This window comes from Geotrypetes seraphini, chromosome 8, assembly GCF_902459505.1.
Source record: "Geotrypetes seraphini chromosome 8, aGeoSer1.1, whole genome shotgun sequence".
Classification (NCBI taxonomy): Eukaryota; Metazoa; Chordata; class Amphibia; order Gymnophiona; family Dermophiidae; genus Geotrypetes; species Geotrypetes seraphini.
In genome coordinates this window covers 178,279,294-178,305,493 of record NC_047091.1, presented here as the reverse complement: position 1 = coordinate 178,305,493, position 26,200 = coordinate 178,279,294, and the positions used below count along the sequence as shown (strand labels likewise).

General features: G+C 45.6%; 1 protein-coding gene across 3 annotated transcripts in view; it reads left to right on the top strand.

Annotated features, from left to right (window-relative positions):
* SEC14L2 (SEC14 like lipid binding 2) overlaps positions 1-26,200 on the top strand; it is a 53,581-nt gene that overhangs the window by 12,137 nt on the left and 15,244 nt on the right. For 2 of the 3 annotated variants that reach the window (XM_033956970.1, XM_033956969.1), the window contains 5 exons: positions 3,576-3,619; positions 6,217-6,279; positions 7,550-7,738; positions 14,374-14,469; positions 23,768-23,828. In XM_033956970.1, the coding sequence (XP_033812861.1) occupies positions 3,608-3,619; positions 6,217-6,279; positions 7,550-7,738; positions 14,374-14,469; positions 23,768-23,828 (421 nt within the window). In that variant the 5' untranslated portion in view covers positions 3,576-3,607. The remainder of the gene's footprint in view (positions 1-3,575; positions 3,620-6,216; positions 6,280-7,549; positions 7,739-14,373; positions 14,470-23,767; positions 23,829-26,200) is intronic. The other variant, XM_033956971.1, reaches the window with a different exon arrangement.

The window sequence follows — 26,200 nt, the reverse complement described above, 5'->3', positions numbered from 1 at the left end:
TTTAGCAGTCTCTGACACTGCCATGCCGGGGTTTAAAACAGCGTTTTTGTAGCTAAAAGCAGATGTCGTTTTTAGAAAATGTGATAGCAATGAATAGCAAATGGCTGTAAAAGTCAGGATAAGAGGTAAAGTTAAAATCAGATAACGGGATAAGGGTTGCCCTTCGTTTAATTATGTCAGCAATAAATTCCTATAAAGATATATATTATATTGCTTTTATCAGATGTGATCTATGGGTTTTGCACGAGTCCCTTTTGAAAACAATCATCCGATGCAATCCTGGTAGCCGATCCCTAGGGAAACATGAACCTATGTAAGGACAGAATGGGAGAGTCAGTGGGTGCCCCCTGTTCTCTGTCACACAGATCAGTGTAAGGATTAGGGGAGCGGGAGGTCGTTCATCAGCTGTTCCGTGCCACCCGGCACAGATCTATGCATGGAAGGAAGCTGTAGTCTCTTCCGTGCCCCGTGACATAAGAACATCCTAGGTCAGACCAAAGCTCCATCAAACCCAGTATCCTGTTTCCAGTCCAGTTCAAAAGTAAGAGCCCAAAAGAATGAAGCAGATTTTTGTGCTGCTTATCCCAAGTCCTTCATAAGAACAGCTTAGGGACATTTCTTTGAGGAAATTATCCAAAGCTTTTTAAAAGCCCTGCTAAGTAAACTGTTTTCGCCACATTCTCTGGCAATGAATTCCAGAATTTAATTATACGTTGAGTGAAGAACTGTGGGAATCCGTGACCCCTGCTAAAAATAAATACGTTAATTAATTAATCATGCCTTCCAGTGCCATCTCGCTGGACGAGAAGGGGTGCGGAGTGGAGGTAGAGAGCTGCTCTGCTGAATAGAGGTGAAAATTGGCCATAAGAAGGCTATGAAATTGGGCGACTGGTTTTCTACATTGGGAGAACCTGCACAAGGCGCCAGTTTCTTGTAAAGACACTCACAGAGGTCACAATTGGTGTTTATATGTTCCGCCTTCTAGTGCAATCTGCCATTCTCAGCATTCTAGACTACTGTAATATTATTTATCTGAACTCCACGAAGAAAACGACCAGGAGACTAAAAGTGATCCAAAACACAGCCGTCCGCCTCATCTATGGCCTAAAGAAATGGGAACATATCACCCCTTTCTACCACCAACTCCACTGGCTGCCTTTCGAATCCAGAGTACTCTTCAAATTTGCATGCTTCTGCTACAAATCGGTAAACGGCCTCTTGCCAAGATACATCAATCCCCTCTTTAACCTTTACTGCTCCAACAAGAAATCCCGTAGAATTCAACTGTTCGCCTACCCCTCGCTTAAGCTCTGTCATCTTAAAAGATTCCTAGACAAAACCTTCGCCTTCCAAGCAGCCAAGATGAACCCATGGATCGCCCAAATGATTCTCGAGGCTCCCACTTACCTCGACTTCAGAAAAACACTCAAAACTTACCTATTCAACAAACAAGCCCCCTAACGCCCCCCTCTCCGGAATTACCTGGCCACACGCCCCGCCCCTTTCCCCCTTCATTGATCGCTGTCTTCCAGCTCACTTACCCTCCTCCTTCTTCATCAGCCAAGTTCGGCTAAAGTTGTTGTAAATCCAATAAATCATGGTAAATCGGCCCGTTCGGCCCTTCCCCCCCCCTTTTATTGACCGCTTTCCTCCTTCTCTACTTCCCACTCCCTCTTCTTCAGCCATGTTCGGCAGAAGGTGCTCTAAATCCAATACATTGTTTGTATACCCAATACATTGCCTGTAAACCCAAAACATTGTTTGTAAATCGGCATGTCAATGCGGATCCTAATGTAATTATTGTGAACCGCCTAGAACTCGATGGGCATGGCGGTATATAAGAATAAAATTATTATTATTATTATTATTATTATATAATACGGGAGGATTTTTATTTTTTACCATAAAAAAAGACATCTTAAATGTGTCCTAAAGGAAATGTTTCTCCCTGCAGCCTATTATGGCCAGTTAATCATACTTATATATTCTAGTAGAGGAGGCAGGGTTGTGGTCGATTGTTTGGAAGATTCTTGATGCTTTTGTGATCACTGAACTTTTTTTTTTTAATTTATTCATTCATTCACTTTTCTATACCATTCTTCCAGGGGAGCTCAGAACAGTTTACATTAATGTATTCAGGTACTCAAGCATTTTTCCCTCTCGGTCCCGGTACGCCCTCACCTGGAGTACTGCGTTTAGCACTGGTCGCCGTATATGAAGAAGGACACGGTACTACTCGATAGGGTCCAGAGAAGAGCGACTAAAATGGTTAAGGGACTGGAGAAGTTGCCGTACAGCGAGAGATTAGAGAAACTGGGCCTCTTCTCCCTTGAAAAGACAAGACTGAGAGGGGACAGATCGAAACATTCAAGATAATGAAGGGAATAGACTTAATAGAGAAAGACAGGTTGTTCACCCTCTCCAAAGTAGAGAGAACGAGAGGACACTCTCTGAACTTAAAAGGGGATAGATTCTGTACAAACGTAAGGAAGTTCTTCACTCGGAGTGGTAGAAATTTGGAACGCTCATCCGGAGGCTGTTATAGGGGAAAACACCCTCCAGGGATTCAAGACAAGGTTGGACAAGTTCCTGCTGAACAAGGACGTACGCTGGTAGGGCTAGTCTCATGGTGCTGGTCTTTGACCAGAGGGCCGCCGCGTGACTGCTGGACGCGATGGACCACTGGTCTGACCCAGCAGTGGCAATTCTTATGTTCTTATGTTCTATCTAATGTACGTGGTGCAATGGGGGGATTAAGTGACTTGCCCAGGGTCACAAGGAGCAGTGTGGGTTTGAACCCACAACCTCAGGGTGCTGAGCCTGTAGCTTTAACCACTGCGCCACTCTAGAAATCAAAGTGTATTAAAAGTGAGCCAAGTATAGGACAATCAAGCCATTGTGACATCACTGATGAGGTTGGCTCTTATTGGTGCATTGAGGTATTATGACATCACAATACCAGCTCTGTCATTTGTCACACTAATTATTCAATTTTATATGCTGTTCTCCCAGGGGAGCCCAGAACAGTTTACATGAAATTTATTCAGGTATTCAAGCATTTTCCCTGTCTGTCCCGGTGGGTTCACAATCTACCTAATGTACCTGGGGCAATGGGGGGATTAAGTGACTTGCCCAGGGTCACAAGGAGCAGCGTGGGTTTGAATCCACAACCTCAAGGTGCTGAGGCTGTAGCATGTTTCCTTGTCTGTCCTGGCAGTCTCAATGTCTATGGGGGGATTAAGTGACTTGCTCAGGGTCACAAGGAACAGCATGGGATTTGAACCCACAACCTCAGGGTGCTGAGGCTGTAGCTTTAACCACTGCCCCACACACTCCCTTACAAAAAGATCCTCTGAGAACAATGGGGCTCACGTTTATTTATATTAATGCATGTTGACGTGTTCCTGAAAATGAGTAAAGGAGCGCTCCCCGAATTCAAAAGTGAACGCATGCCGGTTGCCCTTTCGGCATGAAGTAAAGGGATCAGAAGAATTGCCAAAGCAGGGTCGGTTATTGACATTCCATGTGCAAAGTCTAATGTACCTAACGCTCTGGATTTCGCTCTTGTCTTGCAGCCAGGAATTTTAACCTGCAGAAGTCCGAGGCCATGCTCCGAAAGGTAAGGGACTTTACTCCTCTGACAGATGAGAGAGATTACGCTTAGCAGAGTTACATGCGCACAGATTCTGCAGATCTCTAAACGGGCTCCCAGCACGCGCACCGGAGATGCCCTAAGAGACATGTTCTGTGCGCAAAACCGTGTTTTTCACATGGACAATTGCACGGCCATGTGCGCGTGCAAAAAGCGTATGGTGTCTGCTTCTGTGTGATTTGCATGTAGGCATTTTGGGAGGGGGGGAATTGCAGAGTATGTGCCTGCAATACTATGTACATAGGTTACAGTTTCAAATCTATAGGAAAACTGTAGCTGCACAGATCAAGGACAAACGGGTCAGGTTACTTTGTGGCAAGTTTTAAAGTGAAAGTTCCGGTATGCACCAGTGGTGTACCAAGGGCGGGGCAGGGGGAGGGAGCGGGCTGCCCTGGGTGCAAGCCCTAGAGGGGTGCACAACCGGCTGGGTCTGGAACCTCCTGGGACCTGCACTTCAGCGCGGCTGCCGGTCCACCCCCACGGCCAAGAAAAAGGCTAAGAAGTCGGCAGGAGCAGCGAAAGCGTCCTTTAAGGAACGCCTTCCCGATCTGGCTCTATCCTGCCCCCTTTGTGACGCCACCGGACAGTGTTCTCAGCCATTGGTTGTCCTTGCCTGGGCGCTGGGACCCCAGGAGCCAGAATGGAGTGTGTGGCGCGTGGTTGAAGCTACAGCCTCAGCACCCTGAGGTTGTGGGTTCAAATCCCGCGCTGCTCCTTGAGACCCCGGGCAAGTCACTTAATCCTCCAGAGCCCCAGGTACGTTAGATAGATAGGGAAACCGCTTGAGTACCTGAATGTAAAACCGCTTAGATAACCTTGATAGGTGGTATATAAAATCCTAATAAACTTGAACACTGATCACTTTGGGCTGTGAAGAGGACAAAGTGCCAGCTTTTTGAAAAGCCGTCCATACTCCTGGACATGTGCTCAAAAGGAAGTCCGGATGTCTGGTAACCTTCTCCCTAAGCAACTGCTTAATTTGTCTGGTGATAAATTTGGAAGGTTTAAAAAAAAAAAATTAAAAAAATTTATATCTGCATATCCTACAATTCAATGCGGATTACAAATTATTCAGCTACTCAAACATTTTCCCCTAACTGTCCTGGTGGACTCCCACTCTATCTAATATACCTGGGGCAATAGGGATTAAGTGACTTGCCCCAGGGTCACAAGGAGCAGTGCGGGATTTGAACCCACAACCTCAGGGTGCTGAGGCTGTAGCTCTAACCACTGCACCACACTCTCCTCCAATGCAATATCAGAAGCCATTGTGACATCACTGTTGAGGCTGGCTCTTAGGCATTGGTGAAATGAGGCATTATGACATCACAATCTCAGCTCTGAAATGTTGTTACTCTTTGGGATTCTGCCAGGCATTATGACATCAGGGAAAGGGACTGGGACTTGTATACTGCCTTTTTGCAGTTTTTCAACCACGCTCAAAGTGGTTTGCATACAGGTACTTCAAGCATTTTCCCTGTCTGTCCTGGTGGACTCCCACTCTATCTAATATACCTGGGGCAATAGGGATTAAGTGACTTGCCCAGGGTCACAAGGAGCAGTGCGGGATTTGAACTCACAACCTCAGGGTGCTGAGACTGTAGCTCCAACCACTACACCACCCTCTCCTCCGACCACTTGTTGTAAACATCTCTTACTCTCATTGTATGTAACTTGTTGTAAACCGCTTTGAACTTATGGTATAGCGTTATAAAATCGGAGGTATGTATGTGTGTGTGTATGTGCCGCGATCACGCAAAAACGGCTTGACCGATTTGAACGAAACTTGGTATGCAGATCCCTCACTACCTGGGGTGATATGTTCTGGGGGTTTCGCGGCCCACCTGCACACGTGGGCGGAGCTACAAACAGAAAATCAGATTTCACCCATTCATGTCAATGGAAAAAATGTAAAAAGCTGCCATTCTCACTGTAATTCAAAAACGGCTTGACCGCTTTGAACGAAACTTGGTATGCAGATCCCTCACTACCTGGGGTGATATGTTCTGGGGGTCTCGCGGCCCACCTGCACACGTGGGCGGAGCTACAAACAGAAAATCAGATTTCACCCATTCATGTCAATGGAAAAAATGTAAAAAGCTGCCATTCTCACTGTAATTCAAAAACGGCTTGACCGATTTGAACGAAACTTGGTATGCAGATCCCTCACTACCTGGGGTGATATGTTCTGGGGGTCTCTCGGCCCACAACTCTATGTTGCTTGCTCAAGGGTGGGTTCACCCAAGAATTTATATATTCTTGCTCCTGGAGATGAAACTAAAAATGTTGTTTATAATCACGTTTTGCGTTAGTTGTATTGTATTCATTTTGTCAGATATTTCACATTATAATTTGAATATTGTACTTTTTATTAAGCTGTAAAAAAATAATTTCATTCACCACTATAAAGTATCTTTATTTGAATCCGTTTACAGTGTTATTGCTATAATTAAATACCCGTGCAACGCCGGGGCATCAGCTAGTAAGAAATAAAATGATTATTATTAACTAGCTGTTGAATGTGGGATCCGTCCTCAGTGGTTTCCTCTTTCTTCTTTTAACAGCACATAGAGTTTCGCAAGCACATGGGTTTGGACAACATCCTCACAATCTGGCAACCCCCAGAGGTGAGTTCTCCATCTGGCTTTTCAGCTTTTCTCGCTTCTCTAACGTCAGAAGCTAAATTTGGCAGCGGTGTTATCTGGTTTTCATTCATATATTCACTGCTGCCGTGGCTGGCTCAGCCTGTGGAGCAGGTGAGGCTGGGGCCGTGGACCACAATTCTGTTCTTAAGCTGTCCTTTCAGTTTCTCGATGCAATATTTACGGTTCATAATCTTGATTAAATAGGACCGCCTAGGAGTCGGTCCTAAGTTTTTTTGCAATAAACCATAGCTGGGTACGTGCTGAATATCCAGCTCCGCAAGCCTGGACATTCAGTGCTGGTGCTCGGACATGGCCCATCATTGAATTTACGGGTTTAATGCCGTTGGTGGTCAACAAAACATTGACCGCTGCGGTCTCAGTATTGAACCCTGAGACAACCAGGCATTGGTCTGACTGTCCCAGATATTAAATGCTGGGACAGTCAGGGTTATTTCAGCCTGTGGCTGTGAGCTTCCTGCTATGGTCTGAATTTTGGGCTCTTGAAATCTATATAATGAACTCTTGCTGGTTGAACACTAATATACTGCCTGATTTCTGTAGCCCTTCTCGCAGAGACAGAAAGCCTGATGTCACAATGATCCTCCCCATTTACCCTCTCTCCCATTGGTTGCTGTCCTATAGTGATGTCATAAGTGTGAGTTCTTTTGCTCCTTCTGTGACCGTTCGCTAAACAAGTGCCTATGTGTGCAATGGCGCCCCCTGCAGAGCCTTGATCACAGACAGAAGGAGGCTGCGACTGTCCTTAAATCATACAGATTACCATCTGCAGATTGGGATCCGAGTAGGGTTTCCAGATTTTACTATTGTAAACTCTGGACCCATGGCGCCGCCCCCAGCCCGCCTCATTCTGCCCAAGTCACGCCCTGTTCTGCTCCAGCCTCGCCCCCCCCCCCAGCCTCATCCCCCTCCCCCTCAACCTGTTCTCATGCTCGGAGCCGCGTCGGGAGAGCATCTGCCAATGCGCTGGTATGACGCGAGCATGTGACATCCCCGACGCGATCCCGAGCTGGAAGCTTTTCAAAACCCGGCCAAAGTGCCAGGGTTTGAAAAGCCATCCGGACGTCTGGAATATGTCTGGGTACATCCGAACGTCTGGTAACCCTAGATTTGAGCTCACTGATATCAAGAGCTCTCCTGTCTCCGTGGCGTGATGGTCGGATCGAGGCTCTTCCATTGGGCAGGCCAGTTTGCCTAGCTGCGCAGTTGCTCTTCGTGTGCTTTTTCTCCGTAGGTGCTTCGACTGTTCTTGTCTGGAGGGATGTGTGGCTTTGACCGGGAAGGCCATCCCATACGGTATGAACTGATCGGCCCTCTCGATGCCAAGGGCCTCCTCTTTTCCGCCTCCAAGCAGGAACTAATCAAAACCAAAGTTCGTGACTGTGAAGTGCTACTGGAGGCAGCCAACACGCAGACGGAGAAGGTAACGTGTGCTGCGTTTCCGACGCCCTCTTAGGGGTCTGGAATGTTATGGGGCTCAGTTTCAAAGCATTGAGATAGGCACAGTACGAGGGGGGGGGGGGCCGCTGAAAAGTTCTCAGCCCAACCAAGAAGGGAATGGCGTGGAGCCATGAAATCTACAAGTCAGTCCGCATATTGATCCCTAAGTTCAACACACGTGGCACATCGTGTCTGAAGTTTCTGTAAGCAAAAAATTGAAGAGAAAAAAATGTTCATAAAAACTGAAATCTCCAAAAAAGAGAGAACAAAAAATACGAAACAAGTAAAAAAACAACCAGTTCTGTCAGTTATCCAAGGCCTCACTTTTAATCCAATAAATATAGCCTCTTCCAGGATAAACAATATATTTATAGTCTTTCAATTGAATAATTGGTGCTGTGCAAAAGGTTATTAAACCAATAAAGTGCTGAACGTGCATACAATGTCCAAAAAAGGAAAGCACATATCATACGCGTCTGACGGGCTGAGAACTTTTCAGCGTCCCCCTTATTACACATGAATCGGATTGAGCAATCTTTATACACGCCTCATAACTCACACACGCACAATATTCTGCTGTGCGTGCGTGCATGAGTTATCCCAGGACAAGCAGGCATGATATTCTCACATGTGGGTGACGTCATCTACGGAGCCCCGATGCGGAAGCATTTTCAAGCAAACTTGATTGAAGATTTAAGTTTGCTCTGCTGCTCCACGCATGTGTGCCTTCCTGCTCCACTAGGGGGCGCATCCCCTCGTGGTCTCCAGTTCAAAATTTTCCGCGAGCCTAGAAGCCGTGTTTTTCAGGCTCTGCCCCAACTGCCTTCTAGCACTGCGATTTTTTCTTGTTTTTTCACGATTAAGTCGCTGTGCGCGAATTCTTTACCTTTTTACTTGATTCCTGCTTCGTTTTCAACGACCCGGAGGCTTCCGGGTCCCCGTGGCCGCGTGGCTAATCGAGCCACGGCTACTTTCGATTTAATGTCCCGGCCTTTGACCGGCTTTAAAAAGTGCACCCGGTGTGAGCGGCTTCTTTCTCTCACAGATCCGCATCACCGGTGCATCCTCTGTCTGGGGGCGGCTCATCCAACCGACTCCTGCCCCCAGTGCGCTATTTTCCAAAACCGGGCCCTCCGCTGTCTCACGCTGCCATGTTGGGGGGTGTGTGGAGGGTGTAACCCCCCATTATACTGAAAACCTAACTTTTTCCATAAAAAACAGGGAAAAAGTTAAGTTTCCAGTATAATGAGGGGTGTTACAACCCCCCCAAACAACCCACAACACCAGCGCGATCTTTATTAGGTAAAGTGGGGGGTTCCCCACCAACACCCCCTGTCGGAGCCCTTTAAAATACGGTTTTTTCCCATTGGACTCCTATTTTTAATATTAATGACCTCATTGTAATACATCGGCATGGCAGAATCAGAGGCTACTAGGACGCTTGGAAAGACCGCGGGGAGCCATTTTGATAATCATACATACTCTGATTCCTATATAAACATTTTCCACACTATCCAATAAACTTCTTACGTCATTATTAGGTAACTTCCAATCTGTAAACCGTATATACTGATAATCTCCACTATATTCTGTTATCACTTGATTCCCTTGATATGTAATTCTCATAATTGAATCCTCTACCACACCATGTAATGTACACGAATCACTGTTATGTAATTTATCTAGATAATCTTTATTACGCAATTCTTTTGGTAATGTCTAAATCTCCTATAATTTGTATTCCGCCTTGAACAATATATAATGTATAAAGTATTCAAAATTAATTTTCCTATGAACTGTTTTCCTACCTTCTGCTACTCTATGTTTATAACCTAACTAATTTATTCTTCTCAAGTACTTTAGCAAGAATGTGAGCCTTTGGGACAGTCAGGGAACTCTAAGTACTTTCTCTTCATCTTAATTAATCTTATTTATTGCATTTCTTCTGTTTCTACTGTAAACCGCTTAGAACCTCACGGTACAGCGGTATATAAGAAATAAAATTATTATTATTATTATTATAATCGGCCGGTAAAACGCTGCCATGCTAAACGCACGGTAAGCAGTGGTGTAGCGAGGGTGAGAGGGGGCCGTGGCGGTGGCGCCCCTCCCCACTCCATACTCCTCCCTGCCACGCGCACCCACGCCCCTTCCCCCCCCATATCTCTTTAACTTTCCTGGCGCAAGCAGCGTCACCGATTTGCTGCCCGCGTCGGCTCTCCCTCTGACGTCATTTCCTAGACACAGGACCCGGAAGCGATGTCAAAGGAAGAGCCGATGCTGGTGCGAGCCGTTGGTCGGAGTTGCTGCTCGTGGTGGCGAAGAGCTAGAAGTGCGGTTGGGGGGGGAAGTGAAGGCGCAGGAGCGGTGGGGGGAAGAGTTGGAAGGAGTGGGGGGTGGGCGGAGAGGAAGAGGGGTTCCTGTGCCCCCACCAAGACGGCGCCTGGGACAGACCGCCCCACCGCACATAACCCATTTTAGAAGGTCCAACAAACTGCCAAATCCTATCGCTTCCTCCTTTATAATATTACCAAAATCCGTCCTCTTCTCTCTGAGCACAAGACCAAAACCCTTGTCCACGCTCTCGTCACCTCGCGCTTAGACTACTGCAACGTGTTTCTCTCGGGCCCCTCATGCGCCTGTCTCTCGCCTCTTCAGTCCATTCAAAATGCTGTTGCGCGATTCATATGCAGTGAGAACCGCTATTCTCACATTAACCCTCTCCTCAAGTCGATTCATTGGCTCTCCCGTCCTTCTCCAAATACAGTTTAAACTCCTCTTGCTGACTTATAAGTGCATTCGCTCTGAAGCCTCGGATGAGGAAAGACTAAAACGGTTAGGGCTCTTCAGCTTGGAAAAAAGACAGTTGAGGAGAGAAATGATTGAAATCTACAAAATCCTGAGTGGAGTAGAACGGGTACAAGTGGATCGATTTTTCACTCCGTCAAAAATGACAAAGACTAGGGGGACACTCGATGACGTTACAGGGAAACACTTTTAAAACCAATAGGAGGACATTTTTTTCCCTCAGAGAATAGTTAAGCTCTGGAACGCATTGCCAGAGGGGATATCATAGCTGGTTTTAAGAAAGGTTTGAGGGGAGAGGGGGAGGGAATATTTTATGATTATTATGCTTAAATACAATTGTTGGGTATAAGTGGGGGAGGGATATTTGATGTGAATTAAACTTTGATGATATATTAACATAGAAACATAGAAAAATGACGGCAGAAAAGGGCCAAAGCCCATCAAGTCTTCCCACTCTAGTGACCCTTCGCCTTGAATTTGTTCACCACCCTGTCTTTACATCATTAGAGATCCTATGTGAATATGGAATGATTGTATCTTATGTTACACTTGTTGAAAGTTTTAAAAATGAATAAAAACTTTAAAGAAAAAAAATGTTTGGACTAGTTCCTGGAGGAAAAGTCCATAGTCTGTTATTGAGAAAGACACAGGGGAAGCCACCGCTTGCCCTGGATCGGTAGCATGGAACGTTGCTACTCCATGGGGATTGGCCACCGTGAGAACGGGCTACTGGGCTTGATGGACCATTAGTCTGAGCCAGGAAGGCTAGTCTTATGTTCTTATCTCTTTTCATTTATCTCCCCCATGCTCCTCCCCGTGATCTCCGTTCATCAAACAAGTACCCTTCTCTTCCACCGCCAACTCCAGACTCCGTCCCTTCTTTCTTGCGGCGCCGTATGCCTGGAACAGGCTGTCTGAATCGATACGTCGTGCTCCCTCCCTGACAGCGTTCAAATCCAAGCTAAAAGCCCACGTTTTGGAATCTGTTTTCAACTCCTAACTCCACTCACTGCTGCCAGATACCTAGACCCACTGTAATCTCCCCACCCCTGAAATATCCTGTCTAAATTAGATTGTAAGCTCTTCTGAGCAGGGACCGTCTATTGTATGTTAAAATGTACAGCGCTGCGTACAGGGCTTTCATGTGGAGTTCGTGATAAAATTCTTACTTTTTTCAATCAAAGTGAGGATTTGCCAATTTCCGTACATTTGTTGCATAAGTGGTGGTGGAATTTACTTCCAAATCTTACATATGATAAACTGTTACAAAATTGGAGTGAGGAGTTAGGGACTCAGATATCGCTTCTTGATTTTAGCCAAGCAATTTATAGATTACCTAAAATTAATATGGGTTATGTATGGAGGGAATGTACAGGGCCTATTTCTCACAGGTACAAGCTTTTCATTCGGGATTGGTAAGTTCTCCAATTTGTATTCAATGTGATAAAGATCTTAACACATTATCTCATGCTTTTTAGTTGTATCCTTTAATTAAGTCTTTCTGGTCTGCCCTCCTATTATATTTGGGTTCATTATGGGATAGTCCTGTTCAATGTTTCCTCTAAGCATGGGCGGAGGTCAGAGGAAGCGGCAGCTCAGGCCAAGCGCCGGCGCGGCACCGCGAAAGGGGATGGAAGCGGCACAAGTCCGGCGCTTGTCGTTCTCCTCGGGCGACGCCGTGCCTGCACGTCCTCCTCGGAGCCTTGTTTTTTTCCATCCGCCGCTCCGCACCGCCGCCTGAAATGTTTTTTGAAGCTTCGGTCTGCCCTGCTTGCCTTAGTCTATTTTAAGTTGAAAGATGCAGCGGCGGCTCCTCTCAAGATCCCCGACTGCATCGGACTTCCGACGCAGGTGGGGATCGTGAGAGGAGCCACTGCCACGTCTTTCAGCTTAAAAATACACTAAGGCAAGGCAAGGAGCAGGGCAGACCAAAGAACAGGCTGGGGACTCGCGCATGCGCACTCCTGCGGCCACGGACCTACACCTCACAGAACACGCAGATAGGAGTGCACATGTGCGCCTGCTCATAAATTTGTGGAGTATGTAACTTGTCGCTCATGCATTTTTTTTTTTTTTTGCACACACCTCATCAATCCTTAGAGAGAACATTGGTCCTGTTGTGGGTTCTCCAAGGGGAGTACTTGTGGGGTATATGGTCTTTTATTTCAGATATGATAGGTCATAAATGCATTATGCAATATTGGTTACAGACAGAATCTCCAAGTTTTTGGCATCGGAGGAACCAATTGCATCGTTTACTTTTATTTGAGGTTTGGGAGGTTCATCAATCTCCTAGACCAGGGGTGTCCAATGTCGGTCCTCGAGGGCCGCAGTCCAGTCGGGTTTTCAGGATTTCCCTAATGAATGTGCATTGAAAGCAGTGCATGCACATAGATCTCATGCATATTCATTGGGGAAATCCTGAAAACCCGACTGGACTGCGGCCCTCGAGGACCGACATTGGACACCCCTGTCCTAGACGAACCTCGTGTTTTTATGAAAACTTGGGACCCCCCTATATTCATAAACTTTCACCTAGACTAGAACAAGAAGTTTAATTCTTAATGAATGACATTGAAACTATGGTGGCCTTCATTGTAGTCCAACACCTGGCTGTTTTTGTCACCTTTCATCCTGGGAGGGAAGGAGGAATGGGATGGAGGGAGGGAGGGAGAAGGGAGGGGGTGATAATAGGGGGGATCAAGGTTTGTCATATAAAATGTTTGGAGGAATGATAGCATTTTATGATAATATTTTATAGATTATATGGATTGGAATTTTAAGTATGTGAAATTATTTGTAAGGAATATCTTTATGTATTATAAGAATGTATTTTTATGTTGTTCCTTCAATAAAAATGTTTGAACATAGAAATAATAAATAGTAGTAGTTGATTGCCAGCAGTAAGCTGGTTTAATAATAACTTTATTTTTATATATCGCCATACCACAAACAGTTCTAAGCGTTTTACAAGGGAAGAGACTGTATATAGACAGCGACATTACAGAGAACTTTTGAATTTACATGGCCATGTTAAGTTTAGTCAGGTTTATCTGGATGTGTTTTGGAAGTACATCAGGTTGAAGTGGGGTCAGAGAAACTTGTCAAAGAGATAAGTTTTGATTGATTTCCTAAACGTACGAAAATGCGTTTGAGATGAAGTTGGTTAAACATTTGTTCCATGTGCCTGCTTGGAACGATAGTGTTCTGTCGAGGTATCTCTTGTAGGTGCAGCCCTTTAGGGATGGAAAAGCGAACAAGTAGGTCCTGCGTGCATTAGTTGTGCCTGGGAATTCGAATTGGTGAGACAGATAGGATGGGGATGAACCTGTCATGGTTTTGAAGCAAAGGCAAGCAAACTTAAAAATGACCCCTTGTTCCACAGGCAGCCAGTGTAGTTTTTTGTAATATGGGCTTACATGGGCTGATTTCTTGAGGCCATAAATGAGACGGACTGCTGCATTTTGGATGACTCTCAGTCATTTGATGGTTTTCTTGAGAGATCCCAAGTACCTGTTCCACCAGTTTAGCTGTAAGACATAAATGTGACACCGATCTTTTTAATTCTTACTACAGTAACATCTAATTTTGAATTTTGTTGTTATTGGACATACAATTGAAATTTTCCAGATTATCAGGTGCCAGACTCCTGTTTACCATCTGCAAAAGCAGTGGCATTAAACCATGTTCCCGTGTTATTCATGGCTCTTGCCTTGCCATACTAGCTCCATTATTTAAAGGCAGATAACAGAAGGAACGCCTCATCTGCGATTGGCTTATATTTCTCAACTCTCTTCTGTTGTCTTCCAGCTGGGGAGAAAAATTGAGGAAATCGTTATGATCTATGACTGTGAAGGATTGGCACTGAAGCATCTCTGGAAGCCAGCGATAGAGACTTACATAGAGGTGAGGAGAGACATTCTTTGTTTTTCTTTTAATTGAAGGTTTTCAAAATACATTTTAGGAAAAATATGGCAGTCATTCTACTGACAAAGAAACAGCGACGGAAGACTCTGGTGCTCAAATGTCTTTTATTGATATGATGTGATTGGCTGGACCTTCGTTCCGATGTCAGAATTGACATCGTTGGGGGAAGACTTGTGGGCTGGCAACATGCAATCGCTGCACGTGCCTGGTCCTTCCCCTCCTGGAGTTACAGTGGGGGATAATTAAATGCAGGTGGCGGGGGTGGCAGCAGACTGGGGGGGGGGGAGGAGGAATCGGCTGCAGGTCAGCTTGGGGGCAGGCAGGCTTTGGCGCGGGTCAGCTTCGGGGGAAGGAGGGAGGAAGGGGGGTGGGACAAAGGCTGGAAGGCAGTGAGGGAGAGGGGGCATGAACTCGGGACATAGGAGGGAGGGAGGGACCAGAAAGGGACAATTGTTGGGCCTAAGTGTGTGAGTGAGAGGGAAAGAGATGGTGCACATGAGGAAAGGAAGAGGAAAATTAGGCATAGAGAGGAGTGAGGTAGAGATGCATGGGGAATAGAAGGATGAGAGGGAGAAATGTTGGATATGATGGTGGAGAGGGAACAGAGGGATAGATTTAAGGGGATGCAAGGGGGAGGAATGTTTTGGCATAGTGATGGAGGGACAGATGTGGCATAGTGTTAGAGGGGGGTAATAGAAGGAGAAATGGGCATGGGGCTAGTGGGCAGTTGTGAAAAATGCTGCACATGATCCAGGGGATGAGAGAAATGTTGCCAATAGGATTGGAGGAGAAAGTAAGAAAAGTTGGATTCATGGAGAGACAGAGAGAGATGATGGTTGGGGAATGGAATAAGGTCCAGAGGAGATGAAGCATGCAGGAGCCAGAAAGAAAGAGAAATATTGGATGCACAGTCAGAAGGAAATGCAGCCTCATGAAATCACCAGACACCAAAGGTAGGAAAAATGATTTTATTTTCAATTTGGTGATCAAAATGTGTCAGTTTTGAGAATTTATATCTGCTGTCTATATTTTGCAGTATATTTTTCTATTTTTCTATAGTTACTGAGGTGACATTGCATATTTGAAAGTCATCTGCCTTGACCACTTTGAAAAAACCCCCGAATATAAATGATAATTAACATTTTATCTGCGTACAGTGTGCTTTGTGGTTTGTTTTTTTAATTTTGTGGTTATGTATTAATAAGATTATATTGTGTGTTTATGAAAAATGGGTGGAAGAAATTGCATTACAATTAATATTATTATGGGGGTGGAGTCAGGGGCGGAGTTTGGGCGGGGGTACTCGGTTGGTATTTGTTAGGCTTAGGGGGTACTTGGCTTGAAAAGGTCGAGAACCACTGCTCTAGATGGAGAGATATAAAGTCGCAAGGCCCGTTTATAGTGTAATTCAAACAGGGAAACAGAAGTCCATCTCTGGGTAGCAGATTTCAAGCCCAGATCAGTCGACGACCACTCTCCCAGAATGACAAAGTGTAGACCTTGTGCGTCCTCCAGTGAAAACTTGTGATAGAAACATAGAGGTATCAGTGATTGCGCCTCCAAGCAAAATGCCTCCGTCAATGTCTCTAATATTTTCGCAGTTAAGGTTTCTGCAAAGACTGAATATAACGCTGTAACTGCAAATATGGGAGTACATCTTTATCAGTCAGTTTATATTTCCGTGCCGGTTTTTGATAGGAGCATAAGGCTCCTGCATCCGTGAGCACCTGGTGGAGATACAAAATACTACGTGAAGTCAGTCCGGGAAGTGAAGCAGGATGTTTCTGTGCCAGGGGGCAAAACGAGAGCGAACTAACAGAAGAAAGCTTTAAATAGATACAAGTCCACTGCCGTGGTTTGTGTCCGGGTTGAGAAACAGGATTCTGAGATTTAAAATATCTCTCAGGGGCGTGTACAAGAGTCCCTACCATAAAGTGTAAAAATACTTCCAGTTCCACTTCTGTAAAGGAGAAGTAGGAAGTCCCTGTGAACCAGTCATCGCAATTGGCAAGCTATAGACAGTCAATGTATGTTCCACAATCCCAATCCACCCTTCTCCTTAGGATGTGTTAAGAACATAAGAAGTTGCCTCCACTGGGTCAGACCAGAGGTCCATCCTGCCCAGCGGTCCGCTCCCGCGGTGGCCCATCAGGTCCGCGACCTGTGAAGTGGTTTCTGACCACTTCTATAACCTACCTCAAGTTCTATCTGTATCCCTCTATCCCCTTATCCTCCAGGAACCTATCCAAACCTTCCTTGAACCCCTGTACCGAGTTCTGGCCTATCACATCCTCCGGAAGCGCGTTCCATGTGTCCACCACCCTCTGGGTAAAAAAGAACTTCCTAGCATTTGTTCTAAACCTGTCCCCCTTCAATTTCTCCGAGTGACCCCCTAGTGCTTGTGGCTCCCCACAGTTTGAAGAATCTGTCCTTATTCACTTTCTCTATGCCCTTTAGGATTTTGAAGGTTTCTATCATGTTCCCTCTAAGTCTCCTGTTCTCCAGGGAGAACAGCCCCAGCGTTTTTAACCTTTCAGCGTATGGAAAATTTTCCATACCTTTTATCAGCTTAGTCGCCCTCCTCTGCACTCCCTCGAGTACCGCCATGTCCTTCTTGAGGTACGGCGACCAATACTGAACACAGTACTCCAGGTGCGGGCGCACCATTGCGCGATACAGCGGCATGATGACTTCCTTCGTCCAGGTTGTGATACCCTTTTTGATGGTGCCCAGCATCATACCTGCATGTTTACCAACCCTCATCGTACTTGGGGGAGAGGGGGGTTTCCCCCAACGTGAGCGCAAGGAGTTCTAAGTGTAGTTGGGGTGGTTTCCCCGCACATCCCCACTCAGCGCGTAATACGGAAGGCCTCAAAGCAGCGGTGCGCATTTCTTCTGCGCTCAAATGTCAGCGCAGGATTGTTGGCCATTGTCCTAAGCGCTTTTGACGGTGTACCCCGGGCAGCACAGCCATGTGAGCAGGAAAAGGCCTGAGGGTCCGGGCGCTGGGGGTCCCCGACAATTGGTCTAATGACAGTTTTGTCTAATGAACAAAAGAGAAGACAGGATACCGAGGCAAAAAACAGTTTGTTTAGGGTTACCAGATTATGTCGTTAAAAAAAAAGAGTATAAATCCAATATCAAATTCCAAGCTTCCAACCTTTAAAGTATTCTTCCTATGTTACACCTTTACTGCTTCTGTTTTAGCCATAGACCTCAGAAATACCCCTCCTCCGTCCCATATCGGTTATGTTCTCATAACGGGGAGATTCATGTGTGAACTCCTCATCGGTCAAGGCTTAAATTTTAATAGCTGATGCTCAATACTTTTATGTTTTTAAAACTCTTTTTATAACTTTTAAAACGACTAATGAAGTATGTGTACTTAGCTTCAAAAGTGTTGCTGTACTTAGGCAAGATCTTGTATCTGAAGAGTCTATGCGGGATGGTGGTTAACGGCATGAGTGGATCCCTGACGAAGCGGCAGCGAAACATGTCGGGTCCACCAGCCTAAGTACAGCAACACTTTTGAAGATAAGTACACATACTTCATTCGTCGTTTTAAAAGTTATAAAAAGAACGGCAACGCGCCCCCCCCCTCCCCCGATAGGCAATGCGGGCCCCACCCCAATCGACAGAAAGTAAGACAGGCAAGCAATGCGGGTAAGAAAGGCAACGGGAACTGTAATTGTGCAAGCGGTGCTGCATGCCCAAAGCTTCCCTCTGACACGACTTCCTGTTTCCGCCTGGGCACATGGCGGGGTGGGGCGGGGCAGGGGGCCCTCGACGAATTAATCCTGCCCTGGGTGTTGCATGCATTGCAGCAGAGAGACCCAGGAGCACCTGACACTTCTGAAATCCCTCCAGCTATCTTAACTTCATTTAAATTTAAAAATTCATCACAGGTCTTTGTTATCTAAGCAGGTTTATATCATTTTATCACTTGTTGCTTTATGAGCCTTGATCTAAGGCACAGGTGTCAAAGTCGGTCCTCGAGGGCTGGAATCCAGTCGGGTTTTCAGGATTTCCCCAATGAATATGCATGAGATCTATGTGCAGGCACTGCTTTCAATGCCTATTCATTGGGGAAATCCTGAAAACCCGACTGGATTACGGCCCTCGAGGAGGGACTTTGACACCCCTGATCTAAGGATTACCATTTCGTAGTTCAATATCTGGGGTAATAATCCAAAGTTCTGAGATGGATGCAAAGTTCCCGAGCAATTTGTCCTCGGAGACTGCAGTAGTAATCAAAGCACGCTGATCGTTTCCTAACAAAAATCTGCGCATGCAGACTGCGTCCGTCTTCCCGTTGGGTAATTTTTTTCAATTGAAAGCGAAGCCCAAAGGGTTGGATACTCAACCCTGTTTGTCTCTTCCATCCCCTCTCCCCAAATGCCTCCAAGGTGTGTACAATACACATACTCTTATTTATTTAATTTACTCATTCATTCAATTTTCGATACCGTTCTCCCAGGGGAGCTCAGAACGGTTTACAAAAATGTATTTAGGTACTCAAGCATTTTTTCCCTGTTTGCCCCAGTGGGCTCACAATCTATCTAATGTACCTGGGGCAGTGAGGGGATTAAGTGACTTGCCCAGGGTCACAGGGAGCAGCATGGGATTTGAACCCACAACCTCAAGGTGCTGAGGCTGTAGCTTTAACCACGGCGCCACTCTAGAAATCAAAGTGTAGTAAAAGTGAGCCAAGTATAGGACAATCGAGCCATTGTGACATCACTAATGAGGTTGGCTCTTATTGGTGGAATGAGGCATTATGATGTCACAATACCAACTCTGCTAATCAGAGGCTGAAACTTTTCTCACTATTTATTTATTCATTCAGTGTTCTACACTGTTCTTCCCAGGGAGCTCAGAACGGTTTATATGAATGAATTCAGGTACTCGAGCATTTTTCCCTGTCTGTCCCGGTGGGTTCACAATCTACCTAATGTACCTGGGGCAATGGGGGGGATTAGGTGACTTGCCCAGGGTCACAAGGAGCAGCGTGGGATTTGAACCCACAACCCCAGGGTGCTGAGGCTGTAGCTTTAACTACTGTGCCACACCAAAAAAGGGCATGATTTCAGTAAATGGCACCCAAAATCAGGCTGGTGCAAAGAACATTCACTTTTTGATACTTAGGGCTAGATTCACTAGCCTTTCCGATCATGTCCTGATGATCGCAAAACCAGTTTTACCCCGACCCCGATTCACTAACCTCCTGGCTGATCAACCTCTGACCCGACCCGATCCGTGCATGCAAATGAGGGGAAACGGCATACAAAGTAGGAAGCCCTCGATTCACTAGACAGAAGAAGGAACACCGATTGGGCTTGTCGATCCGAAGTTTCACTTCATTACTGACTCTCCTACCCTTTAAAACCACGGGCTCGCAATGCTTTAAGCAGATTATATAAAAAAGGAATTGTTCCTTTTTTATATATTCTGCAAAACGCACATTGCGAGCCCGTGGTTTTAACTCGACAGTGCCCCCTTGAACCAATAAAAATGCCCCCTGCACCAAAATCCCCCCCCCCCCCCCGCAATGGTGCCCGCCGCCACTGCTACCATCGGGCCCAGTTCCGCGCGCGAATGAATATGCAAGGAGGGATGCTAACTCCCTTCTGCCTTCGCAAACCCGCCATTGGCCGGGCCCAGCCCACCCCCTCCCCGTACCTTAAAAAAGTTGGAAGTAGGAGAGGTGCTCAGTCCCTCCTACTCCAGGCTTCTTTCTCTTACGAATAGTGGCCTTAAGCCCCGCCCCGGTGCATCATGTGATGAATGGGGAGGGACCCAAGGCCTTGATTGGCTCAGGCACCTCGGACTCCTCAGCCAATCAGGGACTTCCTGAGGGAGGAGTCTAAGGAAGTCCCTGATTGGCATCCCTCCTGCATTTTCTTTCAGCGGAGCTGCGTTTGTGGGGTGCGGTGGGGAATTTTGGAGGGTTTGGGGAAGGAGGGGGCACTTTGTCACGGGGGGGGCTTTTTTTTTTAATCGAGCGGTTATTTTACGTGTGTAATACCCGCAAAATATCTGCCCGATTAAAAAATAAAAAAAGCCAGCAGAAGCCCTGACAGCAGTGACAGGAGGCTGATTCTCCTGTCACTACTGTCAGGGCTCTGCTCCGACTCAATCGTTTTTGAGTCAGAGTTTGCATGCAAATGGTTTTAAAGTCGGCCAACAGCGACTGACTCCACTTTCTTTAGTGAATCTAGGCCTTACTCTCCCCTTCGTCTTTCCTCCTCCTCTTCCACTTTCACTCATTTGCCTCTCCTCCCTGTCCCCTCACCTCCTCCCTCCCCACTTCCGCTCTCTATGTTGCCTTGAGCCTTTATAGGTATGTGCAATGCACAAATGGAAGATTAGATTAGATCAGTGGTTCCCAAACCCTGTCCTGGGGGACCCCCAGGGATTTTCAAGATATCCCTAATGAATATGCATGAGAGAGATTTGCATACCTGTCACTTCCATTATATGCAAATCTCTCTCATGCATATTCATTAGGGATATCTTGAAAACCCGACTGGCCTGGTGGTCCTCCAGGACAGGGTTGGGAACCACTGGTTTACATGAAAGAGGACTGCACATACGCAGTGATGTAACAATTCTATAATGAAAAATATTCAAAGAGAAAAAAAGAGAGGAATTTTGACAATTAAGTTGCTAAAAGTTCTTCTTCAAAAGATGGGTTTTTAAAAATTTCCTGAAGTTAATATAGGAATAGGAACTGGAAATCAACTTACCAAAGCTCTTGTCCCAAAGGGCAGCGGGAAAAGCAAAGAATCTAATTTCTCGAACAAGGCGTCTACTATTTGCAGAGAGGAAATGCTCAGAGATGTAAGTTGGAATTAATAATGTGTTCAGAGGTGATTCATACAATGAGACCGTTGTGTGGGTCAAGCCCACCACATGGTGAAAGTAACAATCCAACCAATATGTGTAATTAAATGTACAGGTACACGACTTTTCTTCTTATCGTTCTTGTATAACTGTCTCGGAGAACCCTCGATAACCTGTAGAACTTCTCAGTGAACTGTGCCACAGTCTCTCACTCTTCACTTGGTAATGGTTGTACAGGTTACCGAGGGTTCTCTGAAGGCAGCTATACGCGAAACGCGAGCAAGTGAATATGGAGAAAAGTCGTGTATTGCAAACTGGGAAAGGTTCAAAACGCCCACTTTGGTGAATAAAATGCACTTTTACCCCTGGAAAGGGGTTTGAACATTGCTGTCACAATAATGGAAGACATCCACATTTATCTAAGATGTCAAACTTCAACAGAATTAATTAAAAATCATTTTTTTTTCTGGAAACAGACCCCCCCCTCCCCACTACCACACTTTGCCTTGGAACAACCCAGTTGTCTTAGGGCCAAGGAAATGGGGGGGGTGATTGGGAGAGGGGGGGTAACAGCAAAGCAGAGTGACGTGGAAGAGTGGCTTAGTGGGTTGAGCTGCTGCCTCCACACTAGAGAATGACACGGTGACAAAATTCATCACCGTCCCCGTCCCCGTGGATAACCGCGGGAAACCATCTTCATGTCATTCTTTAAGGAGAGAGGGAAGAATCAGAGTATGAATGGCCAGAACCACTGACCCTCAAGCTTTGCTTTGAAGAATGCTGGGGTAGAAGGACTGAGGTTGAAACAGACACTACAGAATGACAGTCTCTGGTTTCCAGAGCAGATATTGTGATGTCATAATGCCTCATTCCACCAGTACCTAAGAGCCAATCACATGTGATGTCACAATGGCTTCATTATCCTTGGCTCCCATAAGAATCAGAGTATGAATGGCCACAACCACTGACCCGCAAGCTTTGCTTTGAAGAATGCTGGTGTAGAAGGACTGAGGCTGAAATAGACACTAGAAAATGACATGGGATTATTTCCCGTGGTTATCCGCGGGGACGGAAACGGTGATGAATTTTGTCACCATGTCATTCTCTACTCCATACCCTGAGCTTGTGAGTTTGGTCCCAGCCTGCTCCTTGTGACCCTGGGCAAGTCAATTAACCCTCTATTGCCCAGTTAGATGTGAGCCTGCTGGGACAGATAGGGAAAATACTTAAGAGTACCTGATTATTATTTAATGTACTGTAAACTGCTTTGGGTGAATCTCTTCATGAAAAAGTGGCAAATAAATATGATTAAGTGATCAATTATTGGTGCTTAATATACTACATTTTCCAACGAACAGATCCATGTGGTTTACATTTCCCTCAGTTAGGTACGCTCTTTTCCCTATCTGTCCCAGTGCACTTCCAATCTAGCTATAATACCTGAATCTAGCTATAATACCTGGGGCAATGGAGGGGGTTAAGTGTTGCTCAGGGTCACAAGGAATGCTGGGATTGAACCAGCAACCTCAGGGTGCTAAGGCAGCAGCCCCAACCACTAGGCCACTCTTCTGTACAGGGATTAGAAAGGGTGTCAGATCAAAAGCGCGCCAGGACAAAGGCGCACGCAGATAATTGAGCACAGCGCGGAGGTGCACGCTGAAGAAAATTACTGTTTTTAGGGGCTCCAACGGGGGGGGGCGTGGGGAGGAACCCCCCCCCACTTTACTTAATACAGATCACGCCGCGTTGTGGGGGATTTGGGGGGTTATAACCCCCCACATTTTACTGAAAACTTCACTTTTTCCCTGTTTTTAGGGAAAAAGTTAAGTTTCCAGTAAAATGTGAGGGGTTACAACCCCCCACAACGCCGCCGCGATCTGTATTAAGTAAAGTGGGGGGGGGCTCCCCAACAAAACCACCCGTCGGAGCCCCTAAAAACAGTAATTTTCTTCGGCGCGCGCCTCTGTCTTGCGCTCAGTTGTCGGCGCGCGCCTTTGTCTTCCGCGATTATGTCTATGAACCATTAGAAAGTGTCACAAAGGCGCCCCTGATGACTCGGAGTCCTTTTTAAAAGAATTACTGAACAATATTTCTGCCCGTGTAAATTGCATGGAAAATTTGGGGGCTGTACCAAATTTTCAGCCCCCTCCCCCCTTGTCAAGCACGGCTTTGTCTGCCGCGCTTTTGACGCGTCACCGCCCAAATATGTTATCCGAACTCAGCCAAATATGAATAATGCATTTGGGTTAGTAGGGGGAATGAATCTTCGGTGTAGCTCTTATGGAAATGGGAGCCTACTCCGATCTGTCCCTCCTTCGTCCAGGGGATCTGGGAAGAAATAACAGCAGGGCTTTTGGAAGGTTTTGGAGAGACCCTAAGCAGAGGTATGAGTTTCGGATGTCCAGAGCTAAATTTAGATGCTTTGGTTTTACAGCTTCTGATCGTGTACGAAGAAAACTATCCTGAGTATCTGAAGTACCTTTTTGTTATTAAAGGTGAGTCTATGCATATTGGAGGCTTCCTGCCCAGGTGTAAACATTGAGAGTAACAATCACTTCTGCTCTGTGAAATTAAGAACATACAAATTGCCCTACTGGGACAGACCGAAGGTCCATCAAGCCCAGCATCTTTTCCAACAGTGGCCAACCCAGGTCCCAAGTACCAGGTGGAAATGCAAAGAGTGCAAACATTCCAGAGCTGAGATCGTGATGTCATAATGTCTCATTCCACCAATGCCTAAGAACCAACCTCACCAGTGATGTCACAATGGCTTAATTGTCCTATACTTGGCTCACATAAGAACATAAGAATTGCCACACTTGGACAGACCAAAGGTCCATCAAGCCCAGTCTCCTGTTTCCAACAGTGGCCAATCCAGGTCCTAAGTACCTAGCTAGATCCCAAGTAGTGAAACAGAGTTTATGCTGCTTATCCTAGGCATAGACCGTAGATTTCCCCAAGCCATCTCAATAATGTATGCAGTGGGAGGTGCCCAGGGGGTGGTGCCCCTCCCCATCCCCCGTTCATTCCCTGCCCGCCCCCTCCGCAGCACACCTCCCCTTCCCTTTCCCCCTACCTCGGCTGTTCACTGTGTGAGCAGCAAATTCAATGTGCTCCTCGTGACAGTCACTTTCTATGTGCGGCACCCAGAAGTAATGTCAGCGGGAGCCGACGCAGTCCTGAGGAGCATGTTGAAGCTGTTGGCTTGCGGTGATGGACAACTAGAGCTACGGAGAAAGGGAAAGGGGTGGAGCGATGAGTGGGAAGAAGTAGGGGGGGGCGAGAGGAGTTGTGTTGCGCCCACACCATAATGGCGATTGGGGGTGGACTGCCCTCCCTACTAAGCCACAGAGTGGGTTTTCCCTGCCCTTTTAATAATAATAATAAATAATAGTTTATTTTTATATACCGCCAAACCATCAGTTCATGGTGGTTCACAATAATAATGCACAAGGCATCGGAAGTACTAAATTATACAGCAATGTTAAAAAATGGAAATAAATTTAAGGGCTCCTTTTACAAAGGTGCGCTAGCGTTTTTAGCGCACGCACTGGCTTAGCGCGCGCAAGCTGAAAAACTACCATCTGCTCAAGAGGAGGCGGTAGCGGCTAGTGCGGGCGGCATTTTAGCACACGCTATTCCGCGTGTTAAGGCCCTAACGCACCTTTGTAAAAGGAGCCCTAAGTAATACAACCTTAGGCAAGAAACTTACAGCATCCTAAAACTTGTAAAAAATGGAATTCGGTTGATAAATTCATCACATAATCGATAAAAAACTTAACTAAATTAATAAAATTTAAAAATTAAAATCAATTTTGTGTTTCATGTTTTTTGAATAAATAAGTTGTTTTTTTTTAAATTAAATCTTTCTTTTTATTAGATTTCCTTATACATCCATGAAGGGGGTGGGGGGAGGGAAATGTATTTTGATTATTAAAATTAGTTAATTATAATATTGTAATCACATAATATGTCTTCTTGTATTAATAATTGAGAGGAGGGGGAGAAATCTTAGGGCCCTAACGCCCTAATACAACCCTAGGCAAGAAACTTACAGCATCCTAAAACTTGTAAAAAATGGAATTCGGTTGATAAATTCATCAAATAATCGATAAAAAACTTAACTGAATAAATAAAATTTAAAAATTAAAATCAATTTTGTGTTTCATGTTTTTTTAATAAATAAGTTTTTTTTTAAATTAAATCTTTCTTTTTATTAGATTTCCTTACATATCCAGGAGGGGGGGTGGGGGGGAGGGAAATGTATTTTGATGATTAAAATTAGTTAATTATAATATTGTAATCACATAAAAAGTCTTCTTGTATTAATAATTGAAAGGAGGGGGGAGAAAATGATTGTTTTAAGTATTAATTGTGTATTTAATAGTGCGTTATATACAGTGTTTATGTTCAATCGATTTTATTGCACTGTCTAAAGTTTAAAAATCAATAAAGATTTTTTAAAAACCCAACATACACAAGTGCATACAGAAATACAACAATTAGCACCAAAGACTCCTTTTATCAAGGTGCGCTACGGGGGTTAGCGTGTCGGACATTTCATCACGCGCTAACCCCTGCGGCACACCAAAAAACTAACGCCTCGTCAATGGAGGCGTTAGCAACTAGCGCGGCAGGCGGTTGAACGCGCGGTATTCCGCGTGTTAACTGCCTCCCGCAGATTGATAAAAGGACATCACTGATGAAGTTGGCTCTTAGGCATTGGTGGAACGAGGCATTATGACATCACAATCTCAGCTCTGGAATGTTGCCACTCTTTGGATTTCTGCCAGAGGCTTGTGACCTGGTTTGGTCACTGTTCGAAACGGACAATTGTTCCCAGTAAGGCTATTCTTATGTGCTGCTC